Here is a 15,504-nt window from a genome sequence, read left to right as displayed (position 1 = left end):
CTTCGATTTACTAAAGTGTTTATATCAGAATATGTTTTACAGCATTTACACGTATATGTAAAACAGAGGTCCACAAATATTTTAGCCCAATGATATCATTGTCAGGGGCCTTAAAATTAGCAGATTTGTATGTATTTCGTTTGCTTTGTGTATTTAAAAAATTACAAATAATTTTTTTAAGGAACTTTGTGATTTTCACTCATTTAAAATACCAATGACAAGACTGTTTCTCCTTAGAAGATTACAGTAGGGGTCTCAATCCAGTAGCTGGTTCCTCCTGATGAAACATTTTCAGTAGGCTTCAAAATGTTTTGTATATCTTGCCTTATTTGCCTCTCTGTACTGACTCAGAGTGCACTAGAGAAGAAACGTAGTGGGAATAGACATACATTCAGAATTCCCGTTGAATATTTATGATAAGCTCTAAAACTACTGCTGTGTATATTACTAAAATAAGAGATGACAATATTTATTAACTGTTTTATATAAAAAGGAAATATGATGGATTCCATTTAATGTATATAGGGCGTTTATAGTAAAAATAAGATTTAAAATCTAAAACCCATATCTCCTTTACTTCTGTTTTGGAGTTCTGAATTGGGCTAAAGCTAGACAAAGATATATGGAATGTGATATCAAATAATTGCCAAATAATTAATCTTGCTGCAAATATGCAATGTAACTGCAATACCGTAATGCCTCTAGGAATAGACATATTTTAGCATATATATATTAAGACATTTTACCACTAAAACTACTGTGTCATGTGAACCAAAGAATGTGGTTACATAACGTCATAACATTAGGAGAAGTGCTCATACTACGTTGATTGTACCAGTGCACTACAGCGATAGCATAGCATGCCAGCCATTCAAAGTGAATGGGATCAGCCATGCAATACAAATAACACAGAGACTGTGGCGTGCCTGTGCTATTAATGTTGCCCATCAGTGGACAAGGTAAGCAATGCTACATCTGTACATGCAGTAGGCTATTTAATGGGGCTGTACTGCTGAGACCCCCACCGATCCCAAGAACGTGATTCCCACGTCCCCCTCTACTCCTCATTGTGGTATAACTGCAACTCAACAGTGAGGAAGAGGTTAAATGGAGCAGCGGTCATGTATGCGCAGTGCCTCTCCATTTATCTTCAATGGGACTGTCGACACTTGTACTTCAGCCCCACTGAAATGAATGGAGCAGCACCTCATATGTGCAACCGACACTTCATTCAATACGATGGCACTGCAGGGGGTACAGCAAGTGGTGGTGACAAGAAGAGGGGACGCGAATAGAAAAGAAAGGATGCTAACAGCACAGTCAAGCCATCTCCAGCGGAGCAGCAAGAAGAGGGGACACGGGACCCCAGTTCTTGGAATCAGTGGAGGTTGAAGCAGTAAGATCACCACCGATCACACTTTTATCACTTATCCTGCGGATAGGTGAAAAAAGTCTATTCTAGTACAATCCTTTTAGCTAAAATGATGCAGTTAAGATGAAAAAAACACACACAGAGTTAAAGCTGTGACAAAAACATCACTGGTTTCATAGTTAGTTTATGGTATGCCGAGTGAATGAAAGAAGTTGAGGCATAAGAGGGTCCAAAATTATTCCATCACCCAAGGGCCCACGTTTCAGCAACTTATAAAAAGTTTCCCCAAAATGGCCGCCGGCTCTTTTCCCGTCGCTTGCTGTAGCCCGACGTGCGCGCTCCCGAGACGCTACCAGCTGTGTCTCCCTGGCAACCAGACGCCCCGCAGCCGCCGACCGGACCCCGGGATTGAACGCGGCCGACCAGTCACCCACCGCCAGGCAGCAGGTAACCGGAGCTAGGCCCCGACTCCCCCGCGCTAGGCCCCGGCTCCCCCGCGCTAGGCCCCGGCTCCCCCGCGGTAGGCTCCGGGGCCACAGCGGCAGTCCGTCACGCGTCACCCCCGTCAGTCCGTCACCCATCACTTACCTGGGCGGCTGGGCGGCTCTGCTGGGCGGCTGGGCGGCTCTGCACCTTCCTCTAAGAGAGGATGGTAGCAGAATGGCCGCTTCAGCGCGCTCCCGAGAAGATACAGCTCGTCTGCGCATGCGCAGAAGAGCTGTAGCGGCGAGCACACTGAAGCAGCTCGTGCTCAGAGCAGAAGACCAGACTGCGCAAGCGCGTCTAAAAAAGCAAGCCGCCAGCGAATTTAGACGGAACCATGGAGACGAGGACGCTGGCAACGGAGCAGGTAAGTGAATAACTTCTGTATGGCTCATATTTAATGCACGATGTATATTACAAAGTGCATTAATATGGCCATACAGAAGTGTATAACCCCACTTGATTTCGCGAGACAACCCCTTCAATTTACTACATTGTACCACTGTAGTTAATCATATGAAAGTTTTCAGTGGAATACTGAGTAGAGATATACAAAAGGCTTAGGATGAAACTTAGATACATTTAGCAAAGTTTGTTTCAAATGGAAAATCATAATGTTGCCAACAACTTTGCTGACAGAGATAACCATTCTGGTAAACATAGCCAGACGTTGTCAAATTTTTGAAGGTTTAGGACATATAATATTGTAATTATTAAATATTGCAGACAAGTACTGCTGTGCTTTCTTTACATAGTGTTCTGATAAATCTTGCCTACGAACACCATCTCTAAAGAAGAGGGTCACAGAAGCGAATTTGGAGGGCAAGAAAGACAGTGGAATGCTAAAGTATATAAGGCACCAGGTACATTCTACTTTTTATATTTGTGTATCCTATATACAATAGTTGTTAGTAATAAAATGCGCAGGGGGAATCGCTAATAAATATTCACAACAGTAAGCACAAGTTTTCAGCAGTTTCCTGGTCCAGCAGGATGGTTACAGTATGAAAGACAGAAAACTGACTTAAATTGAAGAGACTTTTCTGTGCTATTAGAGATGAGCGAACGTACTCGTCCGAGCTTGATATTCGTGCGAATATTAGGGTGTTCGGGATGCTCGTTACTCTTAACGAGCACCACGCGGTGTTCCGGTTACTTTCAGTTTCCTCTCTGAGACGTTAGCGCGCTTTTCTGGCCAATTGAAAGACAGGGAAGGCATTACAACTTCCCCCTGTGACGTTCAAGCCCTATACCACCCCCCTGCTGTGAGTGGCTGGGGCGATCAGATGTCACCCGAGTATAAAAGTCGGCCCCTCCCGCGGCTCGCCTCAGATGCCTTGTGAGTTAGCTGAGGGACAGTGCTGCTGGTGCCGGAGCTGCTGTAGGGAGAGTGTTAGGAGTGAGTGTAGGCTTCAAGAACCCCAACGGTCCTTCTCAGGGCCACATCTATCCGTGTGCAGTACTGTGGAGGGTGCTGTTAGCAGTGTTGCACAAATTTTTTTTTTTTCAAAATCGGCAGTCTGCAGAGCATTGCGCCTTGCAGTAATACTACAGGGACAGAAGTGGTGCTTAGGTAGGGAGAGTGTTAGGAGTGAGTGTAGGCTTCAAGAACCCCAACGGTCCTTCTTAGGGCCACATCTATCCGTGTGCAGTACTGTGCAGGCTGCTGTTAGCAGTGTTGCATATTTTTTTCTTTTCAAAATCGGCTGTCTGCAGAGCATTGCGCCTTGCAGTAATACTACAGGGAGAGAATTGTGTAGGCAGGGCCAGAAGACATATATTATTGATTGAATATAGTCAGTGGGCCCTCCGTTTCCAAAAAAGGGAAAAATTGTATTTGTCCTGCAGTCTTGCGCCAATTTATTTCCTGCCTGGGAAAAGTAACCGCTGTGCTGCACTTCATATAACTGCATTTCTGTGCAGCACATATCTTATCTGATTGAATATAGTCAGTGGGCCCTCCGTTTCCCAAAAAGGGAAACATTCTATTTGTCCTGCAGGCTTGCGCCAATTTATTTCCTGCCTGTGAAAAGTAACCGCTGTGCTGCACTTCATATAACTGCATTTCTGTGCAACACATATCTTATCTGATTGAATATAGTCAGTGGGCCCTCCGTTTCCCAAAAAGGGAAACATTCTATTTGTCCTGCAGGCTTGCGCCAATTTATTTGCTGCCTGGGAAAAGTCTCCGCTCTGCTGCACTTCATATAACTGCATTTCTGTGCAACACATATCTTATCTGATTGAATATAGTCAGTGGGCCCTCCGTTTCCCAAAAAGGGAAAAATTGTATTTGTCCTGCAGTCTTGCGCCAATTTATTTCCTGCCTGGGAAAAGTAACCGCTGTGCTGCACTTCATATAACTGCATTTCTGTGCAACACATATCTTATCTGATTGAATATAGTCAGTGGGCCCTCCGTTTCCCAAAAAGGGAAACATTCTATTTGTCCTGCAGGCTTGCGCCAATTTATTTGCTGCCTGTGAAAAGTCTCCGCTCTGCTGCACTTCATATAACTGCATTTCTGTGCAACAGATTTCTTATCTGATTGAATATAGTCAGTGGGCCTTTTCTTTTTAAAAAAAGGGAAAAATTCTATGTGCCCTGCCTCTGTCAGTCCTCAGCGTTCTGTGTACGTGTGTGGTGGGTGGAGATAGTAAACAAATCATACGCAGCCAGCTACGTTTAACAGCAGGCTTGCGCCAATTTATTTCCTGCCTGGGAAATCAAATCACTGGTAATACACCATGCTGAGGGGTAGGGGTAGGCCTATAGGACGTGGACGCGGGCGAGGACGCGGAGGCCCAAGTCAGGGTGTGGGCACAGGCCGAGCCAGTGCGGTGGCCAGGGGTAGAGGCAGGGCCAGACCGAATAATCCACCAACTGTTTCCCAAAGCGCCCCCTCGCGCCATGCCACCCTGCACAGGTCAAGGTGCTCTACGGTGTGGCAGTTTTTCACAGAGACGCCTGACGACCGACGAACAGTGGTGTGCAACCTTTGTCGCGCCAAGATCAGCTGGGGAGGCACCACCAACAGCATGCGCAGGCATATAATGGCCAAGCACCCCACAAGGTGGGACGATGCCCGTTCACCGCCTCCGATTTGCACCACTGCCTCTCCCCCTGTGCCCCAACCTGCCACTGAGATCCAACCCCCCTCTGAGGACACAGGCACTACCGTCTCCTGGCCTGCACCCACACCCTCACCTCCGCTGTCCTCGGCCCCATCCAGCAATGTCTCTCAGCGTAGCGTCCAGACGTCGCTAGCGCCACAGTTTGGGCGCAAGCGCAAGTACGACGCCACGCACCCGCACGCTCAAGCGTTAAACGTGCACATTGCAAAATTGATCAGCCTAGAGATGCTGCCGTATAGGCTGGTGGAAACGGAGGCTTTCAAAAGCATGATGGCGGCGGCGGCCCCGCGCTACTTGGTTCCCAGTCGCCACTACTTTTCCCGATGTGCCGTCCCAGGCCTGCACGACCACGTCTCCCGCAACATTGTACGCGCCCTCACCAACGCGGTTACTGCCAAGGTCCACTTAACAACAGACACGTGGACAAGCGCAGGCGGGCAGGGCCACTATATCTCCCTGACGGCACATTGGGTGAATTTAGTGGAGGCTGGGACAGAGTCAGAGCCTGGGACCGCTCACGTCCTACCCACCCCCCGAATTGCGTGCCCCAGCTCGGTGGTGGTATCTGCGGGGGTGTATGCTTCCTCCACTAAACCACCCTCCTCCTCCTCCTCCTACGCAACCTCTGTCTTGCAATCAAGATGTGTCAGCAGCAGCACGTCGCCAGCAGTCGGTGTCACGCGGCGTGGCAGCACAGCGGTGGGCAAGCGTCAGCAGGCCGTGCTGAAACTACTCAGCTTAGGAGAGAAGAGGCACACGGCCCATGAACTGCTGCAGGGTCTGACAGAGCAGACCGACCGCTGGCTTGCGCCGCTGAGCCTCGAACCGGGCATGGTCGTGTGTGACAACGGCCGTAAGCTGGTGGCGGCTCTGCAGCTCGGCAGCCTCACGCACGTGCCATGCCTGGCCCATGTGTTTAATTTGGTGGTTCAGCGCTTTCTGAAAAGCTACCCCCACTTGTCATCCCTGCTCGGAAAGGTGCGCCGGATCTGCGCACATTTCCGCAAATCACACACGCACGCTGCCACCCTGCGGACCCTGCAACATCGGTTTAATCTGCCAGTGCACCGACTGCTGTGCGACGTGCCCACACAGTGGAACTCTACGCTCCACATGTTGGCCAGACTCTATGAGCAGCGTAGAGCTATAGTGAAATACCAACTCCAACTTGCGCGGCGCAGTGGGAGTCAGCCTCCTCAATTATTTACAGAAGAGTGGGCCTGGTTGGTAGCCATCTGCCAGGTCCTTGGAAAATTTGAGGAGTCTACCCAGGTGGTGAGCGGCGATGCTGCAATCATTAGCGTCACCATTCCTCTGCTATGCATCTTGAGAAGTTCCCTGCAAAGCATAAAGGCAGATGCTTTGCGCTCGGAAACAGAGTCGGGGGAAGACAGTATGTCGCTGGATAGTCAGAGCACCCTCCTGTCTATATCTCAGCGCGTTCAGGAGGAGGAGGAGGAGCATGAGGAGGATGAGGAGGAGGGGAAAGAGACAGCTTGACCCACTGCTGACGGTACCCATGCTGCTTGCCTGTCATCCTTTCAGCGTGTATGGCCTGAGGAGGAGGAGGCGGAGGAGGAGGATCCTGAAAGTGATCTTCCTAGTGAAGACAGCCATGTGTTGCGTACAGGTACCCTGGCACACATGGCTGACTTCATGTTAGGATGCCTTTCTCGAGACCCTCGCGTTACACGCATTCTGGCCACTACGGATTACTGGGTGTACACACTGCTCGATCCACGGTATAAGGAGAGCCTTTGCACTCTCATTCCCGAAGAGGAAAGGGGTTCGAGAATGATGCTATACCACAGGGCGCTGGTGGACAAACTGATGGTAAACTTCCCATCCGACAGCGCTAGTGGCAGAAGGCGCACTTCCGAGGGCCAGGTAGCAGGGGAGGCGCAGAGATCAGGCAGCATGTACAGCGCAGGCAGGGGAACATTCTCCAAGGCCTTTGCCAGCTTTATGGCTCCCCAGCAAGACTGTGTCACCGCTCCCCAGTCAAGGCTGAGTCGGCGGGAGCACTGTAAAAGGATGGTGAGGGAGTACGTAGCCGATCGCACGACCGTCCTCCGTGACGCCTCTGCCACCTACAACTACTGGGTGTCGAAGCTGGACACGTGGCCTGAACTCGCGCTGTATGCCCTGGAGGTGCTTGCTTGTCCTGCGGCTAGTGTCTTGTCGGAGAGTGTGTTTAGTGTGGCTGGGGAAATCATCACGGATAAGCGTACCCACCTGTCAACTGACAGTGCCGACAGGCTTACACTCATCAAGATGAACAAAGCCTGGATTTCCCAAGACTTCTCTTCTCCACCAGCGGACAGCAGCAATACCTAAGCAATACATAGGCTGCACCCGCGGATGAAAGCATCAATCTCTCTCACCATCCAAAACGGGGACATTTCTGCTTCATCAATCTGTGTATAATATTCCTCCTCCTCCTCCTCCTGCTCCTCCTCCTGAAACCTCACGTAATCACGCCGAACGGGCAATTTTTCTTAGGGCCACAAGGCTCACTCATATAATTTTTCTAAACAATTTTTATATGTTTCAATGCTCTTAAAAGCGTTGAAACTTTAACTTGAACCAATTTTTCGTTAAACTGGGCTGCCTCCAGGCCTAGTTACCACTTAAGCCACATTAACCAAAGCGATTAATGGGTTTCACCTGCCCTCTTGGTTGGCCATGGCCAATTTTTTGGATGTACATTAGTACTGTTGATACAGCAATTTTTGTGGGCCCTCGCCTACAGTGTAATCAAATGAATTTTTAGCCCACCTGCATTACAGCTGACGTTACATCCGCTGTGTTGGGCAATGCAATGGGATATATTTATGTACCGCCGGTGGCTTCCTGGCACCCACCCATGCTGTGGGTCCACAGAGAATTATAAATGCATCTGTTTCCACATCTAAAGAACCCCAGTCAGACTGGGGCATGCAGTGTGGGCCGAAGCCCACCTGCATTAAGCACGACATTACTACCTCAGCTGTGTTGGGCAATGCAATGGGATATTTTTATGTACCGCCGGTGGGTTCCAGGGAGCCACCCATGCTGTCGGTCCACAGGGACTTCACAATAGGGAGTTGTACCTGCCTGTGTCTATGAATTAAAAACCGCGGTCTGACTGGGGCATGCAGACACCTTGACAGAATGAATAGTGTGTGGCACATAGGTTCCCCATTGCTATGCCCACGTGTGCAGCTCCTGATGGCGGTGGCACAGGATTATATTTCTCATTGCTTCTGTACAGCATTGTGGGCTATCGCCCCGCCCCTTTTAAAGAGGGTCGCTGCCTAGCCGTGCCAACCCTCTGCAGTGTGTGCCTGCAGTTCCTCGTCATGGCAGACGCACTTATAAATAGACATGAGGGTGGTGTGGCATGAGGGCAGCTGAAGGCTGCGCAGGGACACTTTTGTGTGCGCTGTGGACACTGGGTCGTGCAGGGGGGGGTTGGGCAGCATGTAACCCAGGAGAAGTGGCAGCGGAGTGTCATGCAGGCAGTGATTGTGCTTTGTTGTAGGTAGTGTGGTGCTTAGCTAAGGTATGCCATGCTAATGAGGGCTTTTCAGAAGTAAAAGTTGTTGGGAGGGGGGGGGCCCACTCTTGCCGGTATTGTGGCTTAATAGTGGGACCTGTGAACTTGAGATGCAGCCCAACATGTAGCTCCTCGCCTGCCCTATCCGTTGCTGTGTCGTTCCCATCACTTTCTTGAATTGCCCAGATTTTCACACATGGAAACCTTAGCGAGCATCGGCGAAATACAAAAATGCTCGGGTCGCCCATTGACTTCAATGGGATTCGTTACTCGAAACGAACCCTCGAGCATTGCGAAAATTTCGTCCCGAGTAACGAGCACCCGAGCATTTTGGTGCTCGCTCATCTCTATGTACTATCAAAGTGGGGAAAACAGAGCAGTTATTCTTTCCTTTCTTGAACATCAACAAGATTAGTAATATGCTATATATGTGTATGATGAGAAAACCTATTTAAAGGGTTTTTCCCATGGCTTAAAATTTGTTCACGACCCGTCTTTCCTTCCTGATTGCTGTTCATCAGAACATGTGACTGCTGCAGCCAATCACTGGCTATATATGGTCACTGCTGTAGCCAGTGATTGGTTGTTCAACAGTAACCAAGAAGGAGAAAGTTTCTTTAGCAATTTTAAGGCTAGGTTCACACAGGGAGGATTTGCCACGCAGAATTTGGCCGCGGCAAATCCGCCCGCGGCCGCTAATCTCAGGATTAGCCAGCCATGTGGACGAGATTTCTCAGAAATCTCGTCCACACGGGACGGCCAATCCGCTGCGGTAAGTCCGGCTGAAACAGATGCAGCATGTCTATTTACTTTTTTTTTTTGTTTATTTTCGTCGCGGCCACGCTCTCCTCTATGGAGCGCCGGCCGCAACGGAAAAGCGAGCGGCCAGGCCGCTTCAAAGCCGCCGCAGCTTAAACCGGTTCTCCCGGCGGAAATCTCGCGATTTTTGCTGCGGCCAAACCGTGAGATTTCCGACGGGAATACGCCTAGTGTGAACCCAGCCTTAGTAATGGGAAAACCCCTTTAACTTTGTATATCCACTGGCTAGTGAATCCTCTGTCTGGTTCTCTTTTCTATTCATTTAATCTTTTTGTGTATTTTAGGTTATGAGCTTGTCTCCTGCTCCGCTGTCCTTGCTGATCAAGGCAGCCCCCATCTTGACAGAGGAAATGTATGGAGACATACAGCCAGCTGCATGGGAGCTCCTCCTGAGTGTGGATGAGCACATGGCAGGGGCTGCAGGTAAGAAAAATATCTTAAATGAGTTTATGCCACATAGACCACAGTTAGAACCAATGTAATTAGCAGCTAGATAAAAAAAAGTGAAATTCTGTCACATATTATGCATGATGTAATTATAAATATACTCTTGCAGCTGCCATGTTCCTGCTTTGTGCCGTGAAGGTACCAGATGCGGTCTCTGAGATGCTAACTTCAGAGTTCCAGCATCCAGAGACCGGACAGAGATTGAACGCTATTCTGAAATTCCACACACTCTGGAGGTTCAGGTATCAAGTTTGGCCAAGAATGGAGGAAGGAGCACAGCAGATTTATAAGGTTTGAAATTTATAACTCATTGTCTGAAGGTTGTATTATAGTATTTTTTTTTTTTATTCCTCTGTACCAATCCTGAAAATGATAATTTAAATTACAGATCCCTCCCCCCAGTATTAACTTTACATTACCCTCTCCCATCTTGGGTATGCCATCTGTTCCAATGTTTGATCCACCATGGGTTCCTCAGAGCAGCGGAAGTGTTCAAGACCCTATTAGTGAGGATCAATCTGTAAGTAGCTCATTTCAAGTCTTTTCTGAATCATAATTTATTATTTTATTCCATTCTCTGTCCTTAGTCCCAGAAAAGTTCATTATCATTAACTATAGCTTCCAAGGACCGGAGAACCCTTTAAACTGTTCGTGAAATAACTTAGTATAATTAGAATTGCCTGATCAGATGAGAATGCCTTTTATTGTGCTTGCTCTTTTCAACAACAAACTACAGAAATCTTTCTCTGCTCGTGCTGTGTCACGATCCCACCAGCGGGCTGAGCACATTCTCAAGAATCTCCAACAAGAAGAAGAGAAGAAGCGCTTAGGCAGAGAGGCCAGTCTTATCACAGCCATACCAGTGACACAAGAGGCATGCTACGAGCCAACCTGTTCCCCTAACTCCGAGCAGGAGGAAGAAGGTGTGCTATGGGTGTGATTGTCCGAATCTTGGGAAAATGTTTTATTATTTCAGATGTATGTAAAGATCTTATATATACAGAATAAGTGATAAAGACTGTCAGCTAGACAACTAAACTTTGGCTTCTGGGTGAAACTGAAAAAGTATAGGACTGTCATGTTGTAGACCTGTTAAGTCTTTTGTTGCCCTTACTATTTCTTAAATCATCCATATCCTCTGCTGTATATTCCAACACAAGTACATGGGTTTTCAAGTTAGTCATATGAATTAACTAAAGAATACTGGCATAGATTTAGCGGTTCCTCTTTTAGTTAACATGCCATTTATAATAATAAAGGGGCTATCCGGGGTTTAAATTTCGTACTGTGACCCACTGTGTTGGACCAGCCATTTCCGACAAAAGCGTCACATGGTACTGCAAGTAGCAGTTGTCGGTGATGTAATGGTTGAGGAATGAGCAGTTGGCTCATTCTAGTAATTAAGCAAGTCTGTCTTTCTATCACTGCATCGGCGTTGAGTCTGATATGGACAGAACTCGCACAGGAAAAGAACCCATTATTTGAATGGGTTAATTCATACAAGTGATTTTTTTTTCAGACCAATTGTCCATGTTAGAAAAATCGATGCAAACGATAACTGAACAAATCGATCGTCGTTCAGTTGCTGGCAGCATTTACACTTAATTATTGTTCCGTTTTGTACTATGTAAAAGATATCCATAGCCTTTAAAACTGTTATTACATGGGTCTTCCCAGTGTACAGTTATGTTTTGGGTAGTAGCCAGTGTCTGATTAATATAATCATGTGTATCATGATTGTATTCCAATCATGATACACATAATTGGAATACAAGGCTTGAAGGATACAACTTATTTACAAGAAACAGACCTAAAAAAAGGGGAGGAGGTGTTGTATTGTATGTTAGGAAAACATTCATCTCCACAAAGATTCAAGCTTCAGAGCATGGTAGTTCTGTAGAAACTGTTTGGGTAAGAATACAAGGAGAGAACAACAGAAAGGACACCATTGTAGGCATTTACTATAGGCCACCTGGACAAGCAGAAGATATTGATGAACTCTTTCTACATCAAATGGCCAAGCTCTCACAAAAGCATGACATAGTGATTGTGGGAGATTTTACCTATCCAGACATTTTTTGGGAATCTCTCTCAGGTAAAAGTAATGGATCCAACAAATTCTTATCCGCTCTTGCTGACAACTTTATCTTCCAAAAGGTAGAAGAGAAAACAAGGGAATCTGCGATCTTAGACCTAATTCTTACCAACAGGGAGGGAATGGTTGAGGCTGTAATGCTGGCTGAGACCTTAGGAGGCAGCGATTATGCTATACTTGAATTTTGGATAAAAAGGGAAGGAAGACCTGAGAAGACCCAGACCTCAAGGTTGGATTTCAGAAAGGCAGATTTTAATGAACTCAGGAAGAGGGTAGGAAGAATCCAATGGCTGGATGTTCCTAAGGACAGAAATGTCCAAGAAGGTTTGGAAATATTGCGAAATGAGATTCTCCAAGCACAATTGTTAAAAATCCCTAAAAGATGGAAGAATTGGAAGTATTTAAAGAGACCAGGATGGATGAACACAGAACTTGCACACATGTTAAAAAGGAAGAAAACTATGTTTATCCAATGGAAAGTGGGGGAAATATCTAAAGAAGAATATAATGCGGTCTGCAGAAACTGTAGGGCAAGTGTCAGAAAAGCTAAAGCTAATAATGAATTGAGGCTTGCAACAGAGGCCAAAAGCAATAAAAAAGGATTTTGGGGGTATGTCGAAAGCAAAAGAAAAGTCAAAGATGCTATTGGATGCTTACAAGATGAAAATGTTGAATTGGTTAAGAATGATGTTGAGAAGACCGAACTTTTAAATTCCTATTTTGTATCTGTTGTCTCTTAGAAAGTAGATGTAACATCAACTCATCTTCCATGTGCTATTGGGGGAATAAAAGAATGCAGGCTATCTATAAGCAGAGAGATGATGAGGGAACACATAGCTAACTTAAATGAATTCAAGTCTCAAGGTCCACATGAGTTACATCCTAGGATACTAAAGGAAGCAGCAGAGGTAATTGCTGAACCACTCACCATAATCTTTGAAAATTCCGGGAGAACAGAAGTCCCAGAAGATTGGAAAAGGGCAAATGTTGTCCCTATCTTCCAGAGAGGGAAGAAGGTGGATCCAGGAAACTACAGGCCTGTGAACCTGACTTCTATACCGGGAAAGATCTTTGAACAAATTATTAAATAGCATGTATGGAAGTACTTGGATAAAAATGGAATAATTAACCAGAGCCAGCATGGGTTTGTAACAAACAAGTCATGCCAGATGAATCTAATTTCCGTCTATGACAGAATCACCAACTGGGTTGATCAGGGAAATGCAGTAGATATAGTATATCTTGACTTTAGTAAACCATTTGACAAAGTATCTCATACCATACTTATTGAAAAAATGACTAAATTTGGGATTTATAAGGCAACTGTTAGGTGGATTCACAGCTGTCTGAGTGATCATACTCAAAGAGTGGTCATAAATGGCTGCACATCTTAGTGGAAGATTGTATCAAGTGGGGTACCACAAGGCTCTGTCCTAGGACCAGTGTTGTTCAACACTTTTAAAAATGATCTGGAGGAGGGAATTAATTGGAAACTGACCAAATTTGCCGACGACACAAAGCTAGGAGGGATAGGTAACACTAGGAAAGAGAGAGTATTCAAAAAGATCTGGACAAGTTTGAACAGTGGGCAGCGACTAACAGAATGGTATTTAACAAGGTGAAATGCAAAGTCCTACATCTGGGCAAGAAAAATGAAAAAAGCACATACAGAATGGGAGGAATAGGCCTAAGTGGCAGCACATGTGATGTATTAAAAGAAGCATAGAGTCTAGATTACGTGAGGTCATTATCCTCCTCTACTCTTCCTTAGTCAGACCTCATCTGGAATACTGTGTGCAGTTCTGGGCACCCCACTTGTAAAAAGACATAGACAAACTGGAGCAAGTTCAGAGAAGAATTACCAAGATGGTGAGCGGTCTGCAAATCATGTCCTATGAGGAACGGTTAAAGAATCTGGGAATGTTTAGCTTTCAAAAAAGAAGGCTGAGAGGAGACTTAGTAGCGGTCTACAAATATCTGAAGGGTTGTCACAGTGCAGAGGGATCATCCCTATTCTCATTTGCACAAGGAAAGACTAGAAGCAATGGAATGAAACTGAAAGGGAGGAGACACAGATTAGATATTTAAAAAAAACTTTCTGAGTGTGAGGGTGATGAATGAGTGGAACAGGTTGCCATGGGAGGTGGTGAGTTTTTCTTCAATAGCAGTGTTCAAACAAAGGCTGGACAAATATCTGTCTGGGATGATTTAGTGAATCCTGCATTGAGCAGGAGGTTGGCCCCAATGACCCTGGAGGTCCCTTCCAACTCTACCATTCTCTGATTCTATGATTCTAAGTAGATCTAATCTTTGTGCATGCCAAACTCCTTGAAAGAATTAAGATTAAAGCACATAATATAGTGACCTCTACTACTATTTTTGTGACTATTCCAATAATGACAAGAATATAATCTTTCTGCTCTGCTGCAACTTTTCATTGTTTAGACTTATGGGTTATTGGGTGGTGATCCAAACTGGACAAACATGATTATCAGTGGTAGAACAGGTTTCACCTCTCTATTTTTATTTGTCAGTAGAAGAAACCACGAATCTGAATTCCCGTCGTCTGTCGGTAAGCCCATCCTGCACTTCAAGTACTTCTCACCGCAATTATTCATTCCGCCGTGGTTCCGTGTGGTCAATTCGCTCTGCTGTCAGTGCTGAAGGTGAGTCCTGGCCGATAAAGCTTGCATGATAGATCTTTATAGTCACACATTGGTAAAGGTAAACCTGATTAATACTTTTCAGATGAGGAACATGCAACAGAACATACTGCGAATCATCATGTGTCTCAACCGCCCCAACCTGTATTCCCAGCATGTATTTGTGCAGCTGTGCTACCAATCGTTCACTTGATGGAGGATGGAGATGTCCGTGAAGATGGAGTGGCAGGTCAGCTTTTCACCACAAAGCAGGCAGTCAAAGCTCTTAAAGAAAAGTGAAATGAGTGATTAGAAATCATAAAAGACTTTCATTTCAACAAATTAACATATCAGAATTAAGGCCCATTTAGACACAATGATTATCGCTCAAAATTCGCTCAAAAGCCGTGTTTTGAGCGATAATCGTTGTGTGTAACTGAACTGACATTGTGCAGTTTTCGTTATGCTGTCACTCATTGTTGTCTTTCAGTATGCTGAAAAACAACGATGAGCCTTATCAGGGATCCACAGTGGGATACAGCTGATACTATTGTTTTTGCTGTATCCTGGTCCCTGATGACAGGCTGCGTAAGAAGAACAGGGCGGTCCAGCTCTGTATAACAGCCGGGCACTCCATACAGAGAACAGCTGAATGCAGAAGACAAGTGGGGATACCCCGCTCGTCTTCTGCATCCTCCGCTCACAGCGCTCGGCTGTATAACAGCCGGGTGCTCGAAGCAGGGAACAGCTGGATGTAGAAGACAGGTAGGGACACCCCGCTCGTCTTCTGCATCCTCCTTTCAGAGTGCTTGGCTGTTTAACTGCCGGGCGCTCGGAGCGGGGAAAAGCTGGATGCAGAAGACGAACGGTTACACCCCGCTCATCTTCTGCATCTTCCGCTCGAGTACCCGGCTGTATAACAGCCCAGGGTGCTTGGAGCGGGAAACAGCTGGAGCGCAAGGTGATCACTGAACG

At 46.3% G+C, this 15,504-nt stretch overlaps 1 protein-coding gene across 3 annotated transcripts in view; it reads left to right on the top strand.

The window, feature by feature from the left end:
* The window catches only part of UNC80 (unc-80 homolog, NALCN channel complex subunit), a 207,461-nt gene that overhangs the window by 92,967 nt on the left and 98,990 nt on the right, over positions 1–15,504 (top strand). For all 3 annotated transcript variants that reach the window (XM_066575641.1, XM_066575640.1, XM_066575639.1), the window contains 7 exons: positions 2,611–2,718; positions 9,630–9,768; positions 9,902–10,083; positions 10,181–10,312; positions 10,529–10,715; positions 14,422–14,553; positions 14,636–14,779. In XM_066575641.1, the coding sequence (XP_066431738.1) occupies positions 2,611–2,718; positions 9,630–9,768; positions 9,902–10,083; positions 10,181–10,312; positions 10,529–10,715; positions 14,422–14,553; positions 14,636–14,779 (1,024 nt within the window). The remainder of the gene's footprint in view (positions 1–2,610; positions 2,719–9,629; positions 9,769–9,901; positions 10,084–10,180; positions 10,313–10,528; positions 10,716–14,421; positions 14,554–14,635; positions 14,780–15,504) is intronic.

Source organism: Eleutherodactylus coqui, chromosome 8, assembly GCF_035609145.1.
Source record: "Eleutherodactylus coqui strain aEleCoq1 chromosome 8, aEleCoq1.hap1, whole genome shotgun sequence".
Taxonomy (NCBI): Eukaryota; Metazoa; Chordata; class Amphibia; order Anura; family Eleutherodactylidae; genus Eleutherodactylus; species Eleutherodactylus coqui.
Note: the sequence above shows the minus strand (reverse complement) of the source record. Positions and strands in the feature narration are given on the sequence as shown.